Below are 22,345 nucleotides of genomic sequence, written 5' to 3'. Positions count from 1 at the left end.
TCTTTGAAAACCACAAAAACAAAAAAATGACTTAAATTGTGGTAGGTGGAATTAAGTTACCTAAAATCAAATTACCAGAGTCTGTCTATGAAAAATATTATTACCGAGGAAAGCTGTGTCATTTTCTTTTCTCTAAAGCTCTAAGAATTGCATAAATTCTTTTAAAATGTATTTTAAATTGCATTTAAAAATCTTTTTTTAAATTTATTTAATTTATTTATTTATTTTTGGCTGCGTTGGGTCTTCTTTGTTGCACACAGGCTTTCTGTAGTTGCGGTGAGTTATTCTTTGTTGCGGTGTGAGGGCTTCTCATTGCGGTGGCTTCTCTTGTTGCAGAGCACGGGTTCTAGGCACGCGGGCTTCAGTAGTTGTGGCGCATGGGCTTAGACGCTCCACGGCATGTGGGATCTTCCCGGACCAGGGCTCGAACCCGTGTCCCCTGCATTGGCAGATGGATTCTTTACCACTGTATCACCAGGGAAGCCCCTGAAAAATCTTCTTATTGTAAAAATACGAACAATAAAGAAACATAGAGAATAAAAATGAAATTCCAACAACTCCATTTCCCTCCCCAAAGGCAACTAATGTTAACAGACTTTTTCCTCTTTATTTACGTATATATACATACCAGAACTGCTCATATTCTTGATCTGCAGTTTTCTCTCAAGTTTGGAGGAAAGACAAAGTTCCTTTGAAGTCCACAGCTCTATGATTTTGGTGGCATATGTGCCTAATACTGGAAAATAAAGCTCAAATTAAATCAAGATAGTTTCTAAGTATGTGTATCAGTCCTGTAGGAAATTCTGTATACTGGGAATGCTAAAGAGAGGCATGATTGGCCAATAGCCTTTGCATTTGTTTTTAGAAAATACTTACCTACTAACTTATAAGCAAGTGGGCAGTCACAACAGTCATAACAACCATGTCCCTGGGCTTATGTCAAGCCTCATTCTTCTATTGAAATCTGTACTTGAGTCAGAGAGCTTTGATTAAACTCACATTATTTACTGAATTTATGAAGTCTATAAAATTTCACCATTTGAAAAAAATACATTTTTTTCTAATATGGTTTACAGGTTGTGTATCAGTCTGAATAAAGCAATATCCTGATTGAGAGGCAGGAAAAAAAACTTGAAAAAACTTGGTTCTGTGTATAGGCCCTTTTACTGTTTATTTAAAATGTACCTTGCCTTCCTAGTTCTCAGTATAATTTTCTGATATACAAAAATCTCTCAAACCATCTAAGTTTAATTGGATTTTTTTTTAATGAAAAGCTTCTTAATTCTTAGAATCTTAAGTCATACTTAAGTGGCAAGTTGTCACCGAGCCAGTTAACTGATAATTCAGAATACGTAAACAATATTTGTCAAGAGAATAGAATAAAAGTTCTTATTTCATTCATTTTGTTACCAATGTTGTGCAACTTAAATGGATTAGTAAGAATTTTTGTTTGTAATAAACTCTATAACATTGATAACAATGGAAAAAAGTAGAGCTGAACAAAAGATAGAAATTTTTAATATTTATATTTGCTTGTGGAATGTGTTTTCAAACTTATAATTAACTATGGGTATATACAAGTAGAATTTTAAACAAAATATAACAAAAATGTAAAATTATAATGCAGTGACTTGATAGAAAGGACATGAAGTCAAAGATATAGATTAAAGAACTACCTCATTTCACAAATTTTTATAGTTTTACTATGGGGCTTGGCGGATACTGGCTGTGTTCACTGAGAAAAGTTATTTAGCTTCTCTAAGTTTTAGTTTTCTTATTTAAATATGAAAGAGATTGGACAAGGTAATTTCTAAAGGCCTTTCCTACTTTTATTATTCCATTAAACTGTGAGTGATTTTTAGCTGCTTAAAAGCCATCTAGTTTCTCCATATTTCCTCACTTTTTAACTTTTCCATCTCAGACACCTAGCATCTCACATCGATTCTTAACTCTGTTGAACCTTTACTGGACCCAAAGACTTTTAAAGACTTCCATGAACACAATAAGAAAATTAATTAGGGTCCATTAACTATAGTATATCATTTAACTAGCATTGTTGAAAAACAAAGCATTTCACTTAAATTAATTTTATTGGTAACTGACACCTATTTTACTGAATGCAACATTTTTGTGTAACATTCGCTTTAAAGAAAAGCTCTAAAAATTTGCCAACACAGAATGCTAGGTTTGAATATTTATGAACCATCCAGGCAACTTGAAAAGAATTAAAGTGATCTTGTTAAGGAGTATAGTTTTTGAGTTCACATTTTGATGCATATATAAATAAACAAATTCTAAAGAAAAAAAAAAAGAAAAGCTCTAAACGGTACTGTATATTTTAATGCCTTTTAAAACAAAATATTTCCACCTAATTTTTTTCTTTTCATTTTCTTAAAGTTGTAGAATCACCTTTCTAAACATCTGTTATTATACAGGGGCTCCTTCAAGGCCAATTCAGGTATGAAAATTCTTACTAAGGATTTATTTGGTGGCAAGTGACAGAAACCCAACTCAGACTGGTAAGAAATTTATTGGCTCACCTAACTGAAAAGGAGCTGCTTTCAGCGGTACCAGCAATGCTTTTATTATTGCTTTTTATTATTTATTATTGCTTTTTATTATTATTTTTATTATTGATTATTAATTTAGAGCTTTCTCTTTCTGTCTTTCCATATTAAGACTCTGCTTTGTTCTGTGGTTAGTTACCTCATTCTTTAGAAGGCTTTTCTTGTATGTTACAATGATTGTCAACAGCAAGTCTGGGCTTAGCAACCCTGACAGAAAGAAAACTCTTTCTTAATGGTTCCAGTAAACCTGACTCCCTTGGCCAGCTGTGGGTCACATGCTTATGCCTGAACTGGTCAAGGTGACCAGGGAAGGAGTTCCCTCTCTGGCCAAGCGTGTCTTCATCTCTGGAGCATTGGTGGAGCTTGGGGATTAGAGAGGGAAGGATAAAAGTCTCACAGGAGCCATATGTATGGGGAATAGAGGAGGCATGGATTCCACAAAAGAAAATTAGTGTGCTATCACCAAAAACAAGGGGGAGAATCATGCTTGGCCGGCCAAAACTATAAATATCCCCTATGAAAAAGACATTTATTCCCACATTTTGTAGCATTAGATTGCAATCTTTTCCATCTCTTTCATTGTCAGCTGTCACTCACGCTGCTCTCAATTTGTCTCTATCACAATCTCTTCCTACATTTTAATGTATAACATCATAAGAGGATTTGGAAGTCAGATGAGCAAAATCATTAGAATTGTTTTCAAAATAAGAGTTAATGCGCTCTGAGAACTTGAGAGCCTCTTTATGAGTAAGGCGTATAAACTTTCTACTTTTTAATGGACTTCATGATATTTCTTACGTTCCTTAAAAAGCTCATTTTTCCATATTTTCTGATTTCTTTACCTTCTTCTGCCTTCTTAATGGGAGATATACTATTGTAAACTTGTAAATATTGTAAATTTCGAGACCCAGTGACTATGAACAATAAATGCCATGAACATGGTTGCTTTAAGTTACATTTTTGTGATTTTTCTAAATTTAAGTTGGGTTTTGAAATGAGACTGGCGGTTTAAGTATTCTTTTGGAAATGGAAACATAGCAGAGTACAGACAAACAGAACTGACCAGTTGTAAGTTGTTTTATTAAACAACTTATTAAAATACTGGTATTTTATTTTACCTTTTCTCTCTGCAATACCTCTCTGATCTCAAACAGTACTTTGGTATCCATGGTGGAGACTATGGGAGAATAGGGACATTTTTTTAAACACAAAACTATATGAATTCTCGAAAATAGCATATATTGTGCAACATGCCCAATTTTGATTTTTTATGTTAAAAAGGACTAGAATAACATCAATAAAATGAATTCTCAAATTCATTTTAGCCAGTAGTATTATGTCCCCTAATCAAGAAGTTTGCCTTGAAAGAAAGAGGTTAAAATCATGATCAAAGAAAATGAATGGAATTATGTAGTAAATTCTTCAAGACTGGAGAGTCCTTGTCCTGCTTTAAGAGGAAAAGCAAAAAGAATCTCAGAGATTTATGATAATTAGGGAGGAGGAATATGAGTGGCTAATAACCAACACTAGTGAATGCCTAACATATCCATGGTTGGACCTACTCTTGTCTCCATTGTACAGATGGAGAATTACTTACAGCCTGAGAAATTTTGTATATGATGGAGCTGGACTTTAGACCCAGGTTTGTCCAAATCCAGAGCCAATAGACTTTGTCACCTACTATATTAGGGGGTCAGTCTCTACAGAGGGTGAAGGCCAAGTGCCATGGTTTGGGATACAATGTCCAAACTCTCCAGCCTTGTCTCTCGTTATCCATAGCCTCCCACCACAGGTTCTAACAGAGTTTTCCCTTGCACCGCACTGGCTTTCATGCCTCGATGCCTTGAAGACAAGGGTTCTCTGAACCCAGCATTTTCCAGTCAAAATGGCATTCTTTCTCATGAGTCTAAAGTTTGAAGTATTTAAATTTTAAAAACTACGTATACATAAACACAGACACATATGTAATGTATCATTCTATATACTTGTATTTATTTTATATAATATATAATAAAAATCAAACTGAAGGCTTTTTGAGATGCCACTCTGGCCAACATTGTATTCTGCAAGGAAGAAAAATGATGATGGTGGTGGTGGAAAGGATATCATTTTCATTGAAATTTTAAATGCAAGCATCTTGGCATTTTGTTAAACAGAAAATGATGCCTTGAGGCAGGGGTCCTAGCTAATATATCCCTGTCTTTATGGTCTAGCATAGCGTCTGGCACATATTAGGCACTCAAATGTGTATTGATGGGCTTCCCTGGTGGCACAGTGGTTGAGAGTCCGCCTGCCGATGCAGGGGACACGAGTTCATGCCCCGGTCCGGGAAGATCCCACGTGCCGCGGAGCGGCTGGGCCCGTGAGCCATGGCCACTGAGCCAGTGCGTCCGGAGCCTGTGCTCCGCAACGGGAGAGGCCACAATAGTGAGAGGCCTGCGTACCACAAAAAAAAAAAAAAAAAAAGTGTGTATTGAATTAGATTTTCCCTTCTCTCATATAATTTTCTCTTTGGTTCTGCCAGTGCTTATAGTTTGTACCTCTATCATAATACTCATCGTACTTGTTGCATTAGGAATAAGTTTGGTTACTAATAAAAAGAAAACTTGGTAATAGTGGTTTATACAATTACTCCAAAGCTTGGCAGTCCAAGACTGACTCAGCAACTCATGATGTCATCAAGGAACCAGCTCCTCCTCCTTTCTTGTCTACTGTCCTTGTATAGGGGTTTTTATTTTCATGGTTAAAAGATGACTCTTGGCCCTCCAGGAGGTATATCTACAATCTAGGAAGGAGAAAGAAACGTGAGAGGGCAAAGAGTAAACAGTATGATCCTTGAAAGGTCTTGCCTTATTGTTTGGGAATGAAAGCCCTCCCCAGGGACTCCCACTTATATCTCATTACATAGAACTATGACACATGGCCACCTCTAGCTGCAGAAGTAGCTAGGAATTGGAATATTTGGCTTTTCAGCCCATATAGCGTGGGAAGCCAAGGGAGAAGAGATTGAAGTGGGTGTTTATGAAGGCAACCTACAGGTCTGCCCTACAGGTTTTTTAGTTACTTCATACAAATTTATTTTTCTTGGTGTACTGTAAGTCTGTAGAGAACAAAGGATGTGCTTTGGTAATCTTTGAATTACCCACAGTGACTACCAAGAGTCTGTCACAGCACTTATCACAGTGTCTAAGACATTGTGGCTGCTCCATCATTGTTGTTGTATTTTATTTAATTTCAATTTTGAAATAAGAACTAGGCAGGAATTAGTGACTCTGGTTTCTCTGAATATGATGGAATCCGTAGATTTCTCTTTGGTGACTCATTTCCTCATATCAACATTGGAAAATTACCTGCAGCTTTCCTGCTTCAATTTGGCCCATTAGAGAGGACAATTTAACAGTAATATTGCTGGGATTATTTGCAATATAACTCAGAAAACAGGGTGGGAAGGAAATCATATAAAAATATGGTAAACAAGGGCTTTTTCAAGAAAGGTAAAAAGATAAGGATTAGGATTATATATTGTAATCAAAGAAAAGATTAGCAATTGAAAGTTAAGGACAGTCTAATTTAAAATATTTTAGCCACTAAGGGGAAAAATAAGTACAGTTCATTCATTTAAATCTCAAATTGCTGTTCTATATCTATACTCTTTCTCCTTCAAAACAGATCCTGTTCTTCCCTCTATCATATTCTTAATTATAAATCATGGAGAATCAAGATAAAACAATTAAGCATGAAGATTCAGAACCATCCACAGAGGTGAATCACACAGCCTCCAGGTGTCAAGTACAACAGGTATGATCAAATGTAGAACATCCCAACCATTTCCTTAAGGAGGGGACTACATTTCCAAATCTATGACAGAATTGTGTTCTCTTCATTCTCTATCACTCAATTAACAATTCTCCCCATTCTTAAATCCCCAAACTGGTGTAGTAGGTGTGACTGCCAGTTTTCCTAGATAGTCATTTGCAGCTGGCCCTACATGGAGAGCCTGTGAAGTGCTTTGTGTTCCCAGCCTAAGCCCTAGAATGATTCTGGTTTCTTCCGTCTTTATTGCTTAAATTAAAGTAAATGAATGAATGTGAATTCGTTTTCGCCACAGATGATTATCTCTTTCTGAATCACTCTGACATATTTACCAACTATGGTCTTGAATCATATTTTAAATAGGCTAATATTTAAACCCAGTATTGAAAATCATAATGAGATTTTATGTGACTCAAGCATTTATAATTCTACAAATAGTGACTCAATGGTAAATACTCTTCACATAGTTTGTTCTTATTCTGAGCATTCTCCAATTAGCTAGTAATAAAGCTGTGCTTTTCCTCTGTAAAGTGTTAGCCTTGATTCTAGCAACAGAAATTTGATTTGTGATGTGATGGCTCAGTAACTATAAAAATGTACAGCAAATATATAGTTTTAAGGATTTTTTAATTGCTCTAAACACAGGAGGAAACAGTTATGAACCCCAGAGGTATAGATGGAAATGAGCCAACAGAAGGAAGTAACCTACTGAATAGCAATGAAAAAATGCAAGAAACACCAGCTGAACCAAATCACTTGCAAAGACTAAGACAGACATTTGCTTGCCCTCCACGTGGTTTACTGGATAGAGTAATAACAAATGGTATGTAAATGATAAGGATGAATTCAGAACAAGAGGGTAAAAGATGAAGTTGTTATAATGAGAGATTCCAAAGTAATATGGTTTAAAGGACACAAAGACGTTTACTTCTCTGTCACATAAAAACTACAAGGTGAACAATTCATAACGGTATGTAGCTCTGCTCCATAGTCATTCAAGGTCCCAGGCTGACAGGGCTCCACCATTTTCAACACAGGGCTACCAAGAGCAGTGTTGTCACCACCATTCCCGCTAGCAGGAAGAGGGAGAGAGCAGAGGTCAAGGGCATTTTCCTTTTCTGTATCTGAGTAATTTCACAGGATTACGTTAGGCCTCCAATGAGAAAAATGACTGAGAAATTACTTATAAACAGAAAAGCACCAAATAAATGTTGGTTGTTATTACTGTTAAGTCATGCCACTAATGTTTGAGCAAACACAGCTCAATTTATACTTCCAAACAAATCCATCATTTTGTAAGTAAAGATCCTGGTTTCCAATTCAACTTATTGCTGCTATTACTTAAAACTGGGGGGTTAAGGAGGGGGAATTTATCTCTGCACTATTTTGATGTGTTAGGGTTGAGATATATTTGTCTTTTAGGAATGGATTTGGTCTTTGGAGGCATCCCAACATTATTCTGATATCAATTTGATGAATAAATGGACGTTCAATTTCAGTAATGTTGTTTTTGTTCAGAAAGGAAGTTGTGTGCATGTATACTGCATGTATATTGGAGGATGTGTAATATAGTAAGAAAAAGGAGAATGGGGTTGAAACTTCTCTATAAAGGCAAATTTAAAGACAGTTTCAAAAATTGTGTTGAGGAATGACAGCATCGTTACATATATGGCTTCCCCCAGGAAATATGTTGAAGAATGTAACATGTTTGATCTAGAAGTTATATTCACTGAAAAATCAGGCTCACTTCTTTATACATATACTTCATTTGTGAGCTCTGAAAAACATTTTTATCATTCGCCACTGGAACAGTGGAAGCCAAGTATGATACGTTATACTGTTCTTCGGGCTCTAGATATGTTTTTAATGAAATTAGGGAAGTTTCTAAACCAGCACGAGAAAAAAGTCTCAAACTTTACTTAAAACATGTAGAGAAAACCAGGTTCCGGAATATACACTAGTTGAGAAGGCAACAGATAGTTTAATACCTTTACTGTTCTTTTTATTTTTTTTAAACTTTCACCGTTCAAGTTATGACACACTTCTAGTTAAAACCTGTGCAGTACAATGGATATGGATTGCATTAAGGAAAGGGGTATAAAAGAATGATGTGATTTGGAGACTAGTTTTATAAAATTCTATAATCATTGTCCTTAAAGCTGCCTGAGAAATGGGGACTCACGATACATAAACACCTCTCGCTTGTTTTCTTATACTTCCGTTTCTGTGGCTTACAAGACTGCTTTTTTCCCCTGTACTCCTTCCTGTGACCCTTCATCATGCAAAGTATTCTTCTTAAGAAGTAAATCTTACATGTGAAAATATTATTTTTCAAAATTGTAGATAAGAAATAAATTATTAATTGAATTAAACATGATTTAGAGAAACCTTATACATGTACATTCATTATGTATTCAGAATTTCATTTTGAGTATGAGGAGGGAAAAGGGAAGTTAGAGGTTTTTTTTAAAAAGTAGTATAAATGTATGGGCACCAAGGGGGGAAAGTGGCAGGGGTGGGGTGGTGGTGGGATGAACTGGGAGATTGAGATTGACATATATACACTGATACGTATAAAATAGTTACCTGCTGTATAAAAAAAATAAGTACAATTTTTAAAAAAAGTGATGTTGAAGTGGAAAACCCTTAATTCTACCTTTCTGAATTAGTATGAAACTAGGTTTATGCTGTGATAAGATACAAGTTAGTAGCTGGCAATTCCTGATTTCCCATTATTTTTCAGCTCCTGTTACAAATTTCAGCCCCGATAGCCAACTGGGAAATACTGAAGGCCCCTTTGTTATTTTGTTGTAATAGCATCATAAGCCTAGAAAATCTGGAACAATTCTGTAAGGGTTTAGAAAATGGGACATTGGACGTGATCTCTAGCAATATGTAGAGGAGACTCAATGAATAATCCTTTCACTTATGCCAGTGAAAACATCTGAAAATAATTTAAGGCTTTTATCTGTCAAGAAAACAGGAAGTCATCGGACACCAAAAACAAAGTATAAGTAGGAGAGAGAAATAAACACTCAAGCTGGCCTTCTCTCCAGAGGCTTCTGCAAAATACCAATGAACTTGAGATTTATTCTGAGAACCATGAGAGTATAGGAGGCTTTGCTAGAGCCGCCCAGGTTGGGAGAAGTATCATAGGAGAAGTCATTCTCCCTCACCCACACAAAGGTGGAACCCAATGTGACGGTGGATTTGAGGTAAACCTGCCCTGCAGAGGGGCCCAGTAACTAAACCTGTCTGTCTAAACTGTGGTGCTGGCTGGAGGAGGGGAGAGTCTCCACTAAAAATGGGTAACTTCATTCTGATTTGTACTCCAAATTCATAGAAAAATAACTCAAACTGAAAATATATCTAAAAGTGGTCCCAATTTGTAAGCATCTAAACACATGGTAGAAGCAAATTCAGATCCTATCTGGAAAAACTCAGACTCAAACCTAAGGCTCCAGCAATTCCCAGAGATACAGTTGCAAGGAAGAGCTCACTGTTGCAAGAAAACAAACAAAAAATCATAAATAAATGCACAAGGAAACATCTCAACATTTTCCATTATCAGAAAATAGAATATAAAATATTTTTGATATCTGTAAAGAACCTAAAGAGGAAATAGCAAGTATGAGTACAAAACAACTCTTTATAAAAATGAACAGATTTTAATAAGAACCGAACTGAAGTTCTAGAGATGAAAAATAAAGTACAGTAATTGAAATTTAAAACAGTGAATAGACAACAGAGTAAGTGGAAAGAAAGCTGGTAAACTAGCAAATAGATCTGAAGAGATTATGTACAATGCAATACACAAAGACAAAGGTGGGAAATATGAAACTAGGGTTAGCAACACGGAGAGGAGAGTGTGACTATTTAATCATAGTTCCAGAAAAAAAAAGAATAGGAAAAATGGGGGAGATAAAATATTTGAAGAAATACAGAATTTATAAAAAGCATAAATCCTAAGCAAACCAAAAGGAAGCCATTCCTAAACATATACTGAATTTGCAGAAAGCCAAAGGAAAAGAAAGATCTTAAAACCAACCAAAGAAAAAGAATTCCCTAAAAGAGCTGAAATTAGACTTACAAAACAGTAACAAAAGACAGAAAACCAAGGAATAATATTTTCAAGGAACTGAAAGTAACTCTCAACTTAGAATTGTATACATAGATAAGCTATCTTTTAAGAATGAGAATAAAGATGATTCCAGATAAATAAAACTAAAAATTTGCTACCAGCAGACCTTCATGAGAAATATAGCATGCTCTGCTACAGAGTGTTTCTGTACCATGATTTAGTTTATATGCGATGGTAAATAGGGAACTGTATCAGTGTAATATGGAGTTTGCATTTTTGTACATAATTTTTCCTGGCATATTAATCTTTAACATCATCGAGCAATAGCAAATAAGTACAAAGTGAATTGAACCCTTCCCCCAAGAAAGATCAGGTATATACTTTATTACAACTAAAGATAAAGACTTACTAACTTTAAAGATAAAGCCTTTTAAAAAGCTGAGCACCCTGGGTAAGTACCTTCCTTTGAGGCGGTTAGTTGTTCTCTTAGGGACGTCAAAGACTTAAACTTTCCACGACATTAAGCTGTCTAATGAAGCCACATGTGATGAAGAAGCTGCCAACACTTACCTCAGTTAAAAAACAAAACAAAACAAAACATTAACAACAACAAACCATTTGATTGATGGAGAAGGCTACAGTCTGGATAGGATTTGATGGAACTATTCTCTGTTTGGAGCAAATGCTCTCAAGATTCTGCATCTTGAAATAGTAAGTGTGGTTCCGGTGTTGAAGTCTGCAAAGAAGAGGTTGACTATGGGAGATACAAATATTAGTGGAGATTTAACTGTGCTGGTACTTTTATTAGGATCGTTGTTGTTTCTGTTAGTGCTTTGGTCACAAGTTTTGAGTTGTGAGTAGTCTGCCCAACTCTCTTTTTTCCATGTGCCTTTCTATTGTCAATGTACGATTTTGTGGAACACAAGGTTTTCAAACAGGGAAACATATTTCACATTCTAACAGACATGCCTCTGCTAAAGGAAATACTTCAGGCAACAAAATAATTGTCGAGATGAAAGGTTTGAGATGCCATAATGAATGATGATGAAAGAAAAAGGTAAGTATGTAGGTAATTCTAAACAAACTGACAATAGAAAAGAAGCAATAGTTAAACAATAAACAATAATGCTTAATTCAAGGCAGAACTAAAATACTGGAGTGTGATTGTTAAAGTGTTCTCATGTTTCTGTGAAGAGAAATATATAGATATATAGTGACTCGCTTTTTATTAACTGATGAATATTTATGGTAAAATTATAAGGAAAAATAAGGGAATAGTTAAAAAAAAAATCCAAGATAGTAGTTTCTTCTGGCAGTGTGAAAGCAGATGGGTGATGGGATTAGAAAGAGCACACAGGTGGATGCAAAGGCACTGTGGTAATATCCTACTTTTTAAGGTGCTTGGAAATTACCCAGTTTTTTATATTACTGATGTTCTTTAAAACTTACACATGATTATAAATATTTGTATGTGTCTTCATTTTTTTTAATGTTTAGATTATATTAAAACCTGCAGATGACCACTCCTTGGTAGAAACTAGTTTTCCTCGTTTATTTCAGTTACCATGGTGGTTCTTCTGTGGGCTGTAGTTTGGTCAATTACCGGCCCTGAATGTCTTCCTGGAGGAAACCTGTTTGGAATTATAATCCTATTCTATTGTGCCATCATTGGAGGTAAACTTTTGGGACTCATTAAGTTACCTACATTACCTCCACTGCCTCCCCTTCTGGGTAAGTGCTAAACACATCCTGTTTACTTCAGAGTAAGTCATATTTAAGTCATATTATGGAAATAATATATAATGGTGTGCCTCTCATGCCCTCTTCCTAAATCCACATTCTTTGACACCATGTTGGTAGCTTAACATCAGCCATGGTGGAAGTATCTTTAAGACAGAACTCAGCAAGTGCTACAAATCAGGGCTTACTATATTGTTAGTCATTCACATCCCTGACAAACAAGTGAAGTTCCAACCTGCATTTTCATTGGTTCATTTTCATCTTACTCATCAACATAAACAAAATTATCAGCCGATATTCATGGTGACACTATACTCGCTCGTCATAATGTGAATGACTTCTTTGCTAAGCCAGATAGTAGTCAAGCATTTATTTGTAATCTGATTTTGTCAATTCATTGTTGAACTGCAACCATAGTTGGTTATGGATCTGGAGTTCAACAGTGAAAAACAATGAAAGCATTCTATGAGAATCGATTGGCTCTATAGAATTTACAGCGATGATTGTTGCATATTTATAAACTGTATTCTGCACATCCCTTATATCAGTAAAATTTATAATAAATATGTAAATATATAAATACACACACACTTTTTTGGACAGCTACTTATTAAGCATTTACCAGCACACCATTGGCTGTATTGTATTATCATGCTTATTAAAATAATTTAGCCAAAAATATTCTTCCAGAGGCCATGAGAACTGTCCAAACATGAAACACGTGAAAATTAGTCTTAACACTGGACATTATTATATCGTTAATGTTTCTTCAAAGAATTCCATATTACAAAATTTTAATTTACCACTTTCATTATACCACAAAAGGCATTTTGTGTCCTTTTCCAACAGATTTATAAATCACTAAGTTTTATTTAAAAATCACATATCTTTCACACATATATATTTGTACACAATTCCTGAGTAACAATTTTTCCTGTTATTTTATGTTAGTGAGGACAATTAATATTGGCTAACAAAGACCAAAATTACTTGCTTTTGAATTTGTGGTCAGCCATTGGAGCTAAATATAAAAAGAAGTAGAGTTATTTGCATTTGACCATGCACTATTTCTCAATATACTTTTCAATTTTAGGTAAAAATAAAGTTATTTTGCTTAATTCATATTATTTATCATGAGTGCTTTTTGTTCTCTAAAGTTATGAACTGAATTATTGTTAAAATGAGTTGTTTCTAAATATGCCTGTATGCTGTGCTAAAGGGTTGGCAATCCACCTCTTTTGTAAATAAGATATTATCGGAACACACCCATGCTCATTCATTCACATACTGTCTGTGGCTGCTTTCACACTACAATGGCAGAGTTGAGAAGTTGTGAAAGGGACCCTGTGGCCCACAAAGCCTAAAATACCTCTTATCTGACCCTTGACAGAAAATGTTTGCTGACTCATGCATCTAAATCAGTGCTTCTCAAACTTTATCATGCAGAAAAATGACCTTGGGACCTTGTTAAAATGCAGATTCTAATTAAACAGATCTGGGGGTGGAGCCTGAGATTCTGCATTTTTAATAAGCTAATTATAAGTTTTCAAACATGGTTGTGCATAGGAATCACCTCATGAAGTCTTTTAAAAGCTGATGCCCAGAGATTCTGAATTAATTGATGTGACATATGCCCTGGGCATCAGAATTTTTAAAAGTTCCCCAAGTGATTCTAATATGCAACCTAAGTTGAGACTGCTGTTCTAGGCTCCATGAAAATACACTTTATACCTCATCCTTTTTTTTTTTTCCATTCTATGCCTATTATTACAACAAACTAAGTATACCACATTGCCAAGTGGTACAGACTTGGGCTTTGAGATCTCATGAAATCTCCTGGGGTGACTGCAATTATTCTGAAAGATCACATACGTTATATGTCTTAGCATCCCTTTTTGTAGTGTTGCACCTGTGATAGAAAAAAGTTTACCACTTTTTATTGTAGTAGGGCCAGTAACTAAAACCGAAATATTATCTGAATCCATAAAGACTTGTTGAGACAGAATATGTGTGATGATTGCCTGTTCTATATTTTCATAAGCTCGTTGAAATAATTGCTAGAGATAGAGGATGAAGGAGAATTTTTTTTATTCCCAAAATAAACGTGAAAACAGTTGCCCTGGAACACTTTCCTTTGCCCATGGTCTGGGCTGACGTGGCCACCTGATTTTGATTTGGATATTCCCTTCTTGCCTCTGAGCCCACATGGGCCTCTCCTTTCGTTGTGGGGAGAGGAACACCTTTCCTAATAGAGGGGTATTATTCTTTTTTCTCTTAATTTGTGTTATGGAAATCTTTTTAAATATGCAAAAGTTATCAATACATGACCAATCTTATTTCATCTACTCCCAAGTTTTTTTGAAGCACATTATAATTGAAAAAAATTTCCATAATACAAATTAAGAAAAAAAGAAGAATAGTTCTATACCAAAGGAGGTGTTCTTTCCTCCACAACCTACATGAGAGGGAGAGGCCAACGGGGGCTCAGAGGCAAGAAGATGCCTGCTAAGTCCATATCAGGTGGCCAGAGCAATCCAGACCATTGGCAAAGGAAACTGGTTCCCAGGGAAATTTTCACATTCATTTGGGGAACAAAAAAATGCTCCCTTCCCCCCTAAAACTCCAAAAAAAGCCCTCTTAACGTATTTTTGAATTCTTGTTAGATTATTATTCTTTTTGATTCCAGGTAGTTATATGCTATAATTAATTTAGGACTGGTTTAGATCCACATTTTAAGTTTCAGTGAGGAACTACTGACGTATTAATGAAATATAAGGTTAGTGCAGCATTTTGGGCTTGGTAATTCATCAATATCTATGAAAATGAAATATGCCTGTACCCTAGGGCTTAACATTTCCACTGCTAGGGATTATCCTGTGGATATACTTACACAAACCTACAAACATGTAAGCTCCATATGGACAAGGACCATGTTGGTCTAGCTGCTATCTGTATTAGCAGGGTATCATAAGGGTCTGGCATGTAGTAGGCACTTAATAAATACTTGATGTATGAACTGTGCTCATTTCAGCACTGTTTGTAATGAAAAATCTTAAAGTCCATTAATTGGTTCCAAAATTATGGTACTTCCAAACAATGAGATACTATTGCAGCTATTATAAAATAAGGCAGATATATTTATCAATGGGAATATATCCAGGATATATTGTTAAATGGGGAAATATTATACAATGGTATATAAACATGCTTTCATTTGTGTCCAGCACACACACACACACACACACACACACACACACACACACAAAAGCACACACACACACAGGCATGCTTAAATAGGTATAGAAACTTTTTGGAAGGGCACAAATAATCCTTAACAATGAAAACCTTTGGGGAATGAAGATCAAAAGTTGCCCTTGGGGGCTTCCCTGGTGGCGCAGTGGTTGAGAGTCCGCCTGCCGATGCAGGGGACACGGGTTCGTGCCCCGGTCGAGAAGATCCCACATGCCGCGGAGCAGCTGGGCCCGTGAGCCATGGCCGCTGAGCCTGCGCGTCCGGAGCCTGTGCTCCGCAACGGGAGAGGCCACAACAGTGAGAGGCCCTCACTTTACACTTGTCAGTAATTTTTAATTTTACCATAAGCATATATTATTCTTCTCATTATTCTTTTAAAAATAGTTATTGTAGGCTAGTTTATATTTTCACAAATTCTAGAAAGACCACGACTGCAGAATTCAGAACTTAGAGACCTTCTTCCAGATTAAATGGCAGTGATGAAAGATGCCTGGGAGTGATGCTCCTTTACCTAACGGTGTCTGGGGCAAGTCACAAAAAGCCACACGGGTAATTCTTTTCTGTTCTCAAAGCTTACATTCAAAACATCCCAACACTAGTAAATTTGTCCAGTCATATAACGGGTGGTGCTTATAAGGACATGGTGAGAAGAGGGTAGTGCTGGAGAACGGAGGGTGGAAGCCTCACAGTATCTGCTGGAGAAGTCTTTCCCTTTGCATGGGCATGAAGTATTATCACTGAGGGCAGGATTCCCTTACAAACTACTCAGTTTCCTCAGTCACACTCAGCTACTTGCAGTTTCTAGAAGGTCACACTTCTTTTTCATACCTTGGAAGAAACTGCTTTCTCTTTCAGAAACTTTTCAACTCCCCGGCCTCTTTACCCCTCTTCTCCTTCTTTGCACCCCTCTGACTCTCCCCTCCCGTCTCAGCTCATACGATACCTCCTCATGCTTCCATAAAATTCAGATTGTCAATTTGTCTTGCTCCCCTAGAGGCTGAAAGCTTATTGAGGTGTAGTACCCAGTTTTTGTCCATTGTTATATCTCTAGTGCCTATTATAGTATCTAAAATACTGAAGGCATTTGGTGAAGGTTGAATGGCTGAACGAAAAAAGAGTCACCAGCTGACATGACAGAGCAATGTCCATTTCATCATAACTCACCTTAAGCCTTTGCAGAGCAGGTTATGTAGGGTCTTTTGTTCTTAAATTATCCTGTTTGAAGGTAAAATGGAATCCATATAGGTATTTATTGACATTTCAGGTAATCCGACGTAGGCAATACTGTCAGGAGCTCTTTGCTAGTTGCACACAAAGGGATGACTAAGTTGGACATTGTACTTTTTTTAATATTTATTTTATTTACTTATTTTTGGCTGCATTGGGTCTTAGTTGTGGCACACGGGATCTTCATTGTGGTGCGCGGGCTGCAGAGCAAGTGAGCTCAGTAGTTGCGGCACGTGGACTTAGTTGCCCTGCGGCCTGTGGGATCTTAGTTCCCCGACTAGGGATCGAACCCACGTCCCCTGCATTGCGAGGCAGATTCGTAACCACTGCACCACCAGGGAAGTCCCTGGACATTGTATCAAAACATTTTACGTTTAGAATTTGATCACACTTTCTATCCAAATACTGCATCCTGTTTCTCCCTTTCAGGTTCAGCTATTTAGGAATTATTAGTTATTCTAATCTGTTGTTTTAATCTTCGTATTAAAGCCTTGTCTTAGCTCCTCTAATTTATTATATTATTTTAATTAAAAGCTTAACCTAATTTCACCTAACTGATAAGCAAAAAAGGAAGTATTTCCTAGGATTATAGGGTAGTCTCTTTCACAGCTAAAGTGCCAAAACCTATTGCCTATATTTGAAAACTAACTAAAGAGCTGTTTGACTTTTCCATTCTAGGCATGCTGCTTGCTGGGTTTCTCATCAGAAATATCCCTGTCATCAGTGATAACGTACAGATCCAGCACAAGTGGTCTTCTGCTTTGAGAAGCATAGCCCTGGCTGTCATATTGGTTCGCGCTGGCCTTGGGCTTGATTCAAATGTATGAAGTACAAATTTCTAATTATTGACTAGGAATTTTGTTCCTTCACCACTGCCAGTGTTTAGAATCACTGAGCTTTGGGAAATGGAAGTGGGCATTGTGCATGACATTCTCAAGAAGAGAAGAGAATCTGTTCCATGCAGAACTCTCCCCAGAAGATGTTCCCATACTCTTTCTTGGAGAAAGGTGGAGTTACTATGTGGGGACAGCACCAAGAATAAAGGCCCCCCTTTTCTCTGACAGAGATATGGGCCATAGTTATAAATTATGGTCATGAGAGAGAAGACATCATATTTTTGGCATGCGAAGCCCTATATAAGAGTTGAGGGCTAACTGTACTGGCTCAGGAAACTGCCTCCTATATAGAATGAGTCTCAAGTATGAGGTTTTTAAATGCTCTTTTACATTAGGAATGTTTTGATTTAGAAATGCATGTTTTGGGGGACGGAGGTTTTCACCCAAGCCTCATTTTGGGACCATAAATTATAAATAAAGCTAACCCTGAGAGGGTTAACTCAGCTAGCGTGGGGATTATGAGCACAGACTCTGGAAGCAGCCTGCCTGGGTGCAAACCTAGCTCCACAACTCACCACTGTCATGATCATAGGCAGATCACTTTAACTTGAGCCTTTTTAGTTGAGGACATCTACAAAATGGGCATAATATTACCTATGTCGTAGGGCTGCTCTGAGGAATAAATAAGCTAGCTGTAAACACTTAGAACACTGGATGTTCTAAGTGGAACATTCCTGGAAGATTTGTGATGGTCCAGATGTGGGCTGAATATTGAAGCAAAAGCATTGAATGTCATCATCTCTGCATGTCTTTAGAGAAGTATTTTAGTATGTCTAATTTTCTGTTGCAGGCCCTGAAGAAGTTGAAGGGTGTTTGTATAAGATTATCCTTGGGTCCTTGTCTTGTGGAGGCGTGTGCGTCTGCTCTTCTTGCCCACTTCCTCATGGGTTTACCATGGCAATGGGGATTTATGCTGGGGTAATGGTTTTTCTTTATTGGATGAAAATATGCACAGACATTTAGGGCTTTCACCGATTCCTTACAAGAGAACCCGTAATAGCATTTTCTTAAGGACATCAAAAAATACAACATCGATATCAGCATAATCTAAATGTTATACCTTCAAATGATAGTATATGTGTATAGTGTATGTCTAGCTTTTACAGTGATTATAATAATTTAAACTATTGAAGAAGTAATGATCTTTTACCTATACATGATTCCAGACTGGTGAGAGAGATGCCAGATCTCACCTCAGAGTCTGGTATAAAGGATAATAAATGTTATCAACGGTCATCAACACCCAGAAGTGTTTTCCTCCTTCTTTTGTCACCAGACTGTTTGAATAGATGGTTCTGCTGTCTCTTCCTTCCATTGTCAGTTCTTATGTCTAATGGTTAAAAGCCATGAGAATTAAATAAATATGAAAGTACTTAGAATTTAGTACTAGTGAGTATGCAACAAGTAAGAAGTTCTTATTTCTCAGGGTTATGACCCTGGAGCTATACTGCTTGGATTCAAATTCCAGCTCTATGACTTTGCGTTATGCAATCTTTGGCCAGTTATTTAATCTCTCTGTGCCTCAGTTTACTCATTTGCAAAACAAAGATAATGATTGTAGCTTTTTCATGGCGTTATTGTGAGGATTAAATTAATAGATGTAAAGTGCTTAAAATGGTGTTTGGCACGTAGTAAGCACTATAAAATGCTTTCTGGTGTTACTACTGCTGCCATTATGAGTGTCACTGTCAATGTCATTATGGCCTTTTCCTTCTAATCTGTTGTCTTATTTTTCATACTCAATCCTGGTAAAAGGCCTAACGTCACTGGGTTCCAATCCAAAAAGTCTGTGGCCATGTTTTTCAAACCTCATACCATAATGTTTTGTTTTTAAAAAAAGTTAGATTCGTGGGGCCTAACCCCGTCAGGTCTTCTATACCACCCATAAACGTAACTTTATAGGCAGCCTAAGTAGTTCTAACACAGGTTATCCATGGCCATACTTTGAAAAAAGTGTTCTATAGAACTTGCATATATGTGTGTGTTTCTGGGTTGGTGCTTTGCTCCCATCTGAAAGACTTTAGTTGTCCAAAGTGTAACCTCTAAAAGAGTAGAGGTTATTATACTTTCAACAACAATAATAATAATAATGAGTAAGATACTGTCATAAATGCCTAAAGCACTGCCTGCTTAGTTTTGTTTTAGGCGCTGTATCTCCAGCTGTCGTGGTGCCTTCAATGCTCCTTTTGCAGGAAGGAGGCTATGGTGTTGAAAAAGGCGTCCCGACCTTACTCATGGCTGCTGGCAGCTTCGATGATATTCTGGCCATCACTGGCTTCAACACCTGCCTGGGCATGGCCTTTTCCACAGGTACAGGGATGCGTTCACAACGTGCTGTTCTCTTGCACTCTAGAAACATAGATTGTGGTGTTACAAGCATGGCATAGTTGCTTGATAATTAATTAAGGCAAATTAAAATGGAAAAAGTCACCTCCCAAGATTTAGTTCCATACTAGGAAGGGACCAGTAGCTTCACCCTCTAGACATAGACTGCTCAAGCAGTTTGGTAAGTGCAGTAAGGGGAGATTCAAAGGACTTGAAGATTTAGAGAAGGACTAAAACAGCTTCTACATGGAGCCTCTGGGAAGGTTTAATCTTGGAGACTTCACACAAGGGATGAGTAGATTTTCAATGAGCACAATGACAGCAGGCCAAGTGGGAGGAAGAGCGCTCTTCTAAAACAGGAACAGTTTTAACATTTGGTGGGTAATAGCAGCAATGATTTTAATGGGTATCTTTTCCATACTTACCAAATGTTGGAAATGGATGCATTATGTTTTAAGTAGTAATGAAAAAGAACTTAAGGCATTTTTTTTCTCTCCCACTATTATTCAGTACCTTTACTCTCCTTTGGCACAGCATAAATTTAAGTTCATTTTTTAATCCACGTCCAAGAGTTGGAAATAAGATTTGCAATTTCATATTATTGACAAAATGTAATTGTAGCTTAAATTTAGCTTCAGATTATTTAGTGGGAACACGCCTTCATAGAAAGTCATGTATTTTTAGCCTCTCCACTCCACTGTAGTTACTGTCCCATTTTGGGGGGTTATATATGATTTCTGCTGAGTACCTAGAACTTCGCCTCTTCCTGTTGCCCCAAAGTTGCCTTATATCCAGTCCCTGCCATATGTCACTGGTTAAATTAATCTTATCAAAAACATGGCTTTCATAAGGTTACCTTCTTGTTCAAGAACCAGTGAGGATTTCCTCTTATCTATTAAGTCAAATGTACACTTTTTTCTCTTTTGGAAACCTTGTTCTGATGCTGAACTGTTTGATAATGAAGTGCTTATTTGCAGATAAAAAAAAACAAAAACAAAAAAACTCTGCTCTACCTATCCAGAAGTATGTTTGCACTGTTTTCCTGCTATACACCTTTTAAACAATAGCTCTCAGCCTCAGCTGCATACTAGTATTACGTGGGGAGTTTTTTAAAATACTCTTGTAGGCACTGCCTTAGGCCAATTAAATTAGAACTTCTGGGAATGGAAACCATGGCTTTAGAGCAACAGTTTGCATTAGAATCACAGGGGATGGGGAGAGCAGGGCAGGGAGGGCAACGAGGAGGGTCTGCAGGGCTGCCAGCTGTGGACTGCCTGCAGAACCTTCCCAGTCAGCAGTGCTGTATTCCCTCTGCCCTGCCCCACTAAATGTGGACTAAATGTGGTCCTTAGGCCTTTTGCTTGGAACCACCTGGAGCTTCTTTTTTTTTTTTTTTCGGTACGTGGGCCTCTCACTGCTGTGGCCTCTCCCGTTGCAGAGCACAGGCTCCGGACGCGCAGGCTCAGTGGCCATGGCTCACGGGCACAGCCGCTCCACGGCATGTGCGATCTTCCCGGACCAGGGCACGAACCGGTATCCCCTGCATCGGCAGGCGGACTCTTAACCACTGCACCACCAGGGAAGCCCCTGGAGCTTCTTTATAATGTGGATCCCAAGCCCTGCCAGATTTACTGAATCAGAATTTTCAGAGGTAGGGCCCAAGAAGTATTTTTTTTTTAAAACAACCTTACTATATCAGAGACAAACTAATTGGCTCCTTTCTACACATTTATAGTAAATTATTTACCATATTAGCTCAAGACACAGGCTACTATCACTGCTAGATGCTTTTGACAGTCCCACCATTTCCTAGCAGAGAGCTATCCTAGCTAAGTAAAATTACTACAGAGGTAATTATTCTTTTAAATAAGAGAAAGGATAGAAACCGTAGGGGAGGAAAAGCTTTTTCGCCTCTACCCACCTTAGGTTCATTGGCTGGGACCCTGTAAATCAGACTGACCAAAGACAGCTTAACAAGAGAAAATGTTTACTAGCATGTGCGTGCGCCGTGCTTACACACTGGAGTATGCAGTGGTGAGTAACTCAAGGGGTGGTTAGAATTGGGGCTTAAAAAGCATCTTAGCGGAGAACAGTGATTTTGTAGAGAAGTGCAGGACAAAGGAAAAGGACTTTGAGCTTTTAGAGGCAACAAATTGGGGAAAGGCAAATACACGAGCAAACTATTGTTAGATGAGGGCTGGTTTCAGCGCTTTGTTACGTAGATTCCTCTGGTGCTGTCCCTGGGCTGATTAGGGTTCCACGTGGCCTCAGTGGTTAACTTCTGTCATTCCTGATGGAGAGGGGAGAGGGAGAGCTTTACAAATTTATGTCCTTCTTTTAAAAGCAAATAGGGAGATGGCAGAGAGCTTATTTTGTATGTTTCTTCTCAATTGCCTTCAGCTCAAAATAATCCTTATGCCAAAGTGGCATACCTTAGGGGTGGC

At 37.4% G+C, this 22,345-nt stretch overlaps 1 protein-coding gene across 3 annotated transcripts in view; it reads left to right on the top strand.

The window, feature by feature from the left end:
• The window catches only part of SLC9B2 (solute carrier family 9 member B2), a 69,793-nt gene that overhangs the window by 6,438 nt on the left and 41,010 nt on the right, over positions 1 to 22,345 (top strand). For 2 of the 3 annotated variants that reach the window (XM_027103398.1, XM_027103396.1), the window contains exons 2-8: positions 2,398 to 2,519; positions 6,237 to 6,365; positions 7,026 to 7,203; positions 12,022 to 12,192; positions 17,359 to 17,501; positions 18,367 to 18,494; positions 19,711 to 19,886. In XM_027103398.1, the coding sequence (XP_026959199.1) occupies positions 6,276 to 6,365; positions 7,026 to 7,203; positions 12,022 to 12,192; positions 17,359 to 17,501; positions 18,367 to 18,494; positions 19,711 to 19,886 (886 nt within the window). In that variant the 5' untranslated portion in view covers positions 2,398 to 2,519; positions 6,237 to 6,275. The remainder of the gene's footprint in view (positions 1 to 2,397; positions 2,520 to 6,236; positions 6,366 to 7,025; positions 7,204 to 12,021; positions 12,193 to 17,358; positions 17,502 to 18,366; positions 18,495 to 19,710; positions 19,887 to 22,345) is intronic. The other variant, XM_027103397.1, reaches the window with a different exon arrangement.

The sequence above is a fragment of the Aethalodelphis obliquidens genome, unplaced genomic scaffold (genome assembly GCF_003676395.1).
Source record: "Aethalodelphis obliquidens isolate GAN/ISIS:26980383/991018 unplaced genomic scaffold, ASM367639v1 scaffold6, whole genome shotgun sequence".
NCBI lineage: Eukaryota > Metazoa > Chordata > Mammalia > Artiodactyla > Delphinidae > Aethalodelphis > Aethalodelphis obliquidens.
Note: the sequence above shows the minus strand (reverse complement) of the source record. Positions and strands in the feature narration are given on the sequence as shown.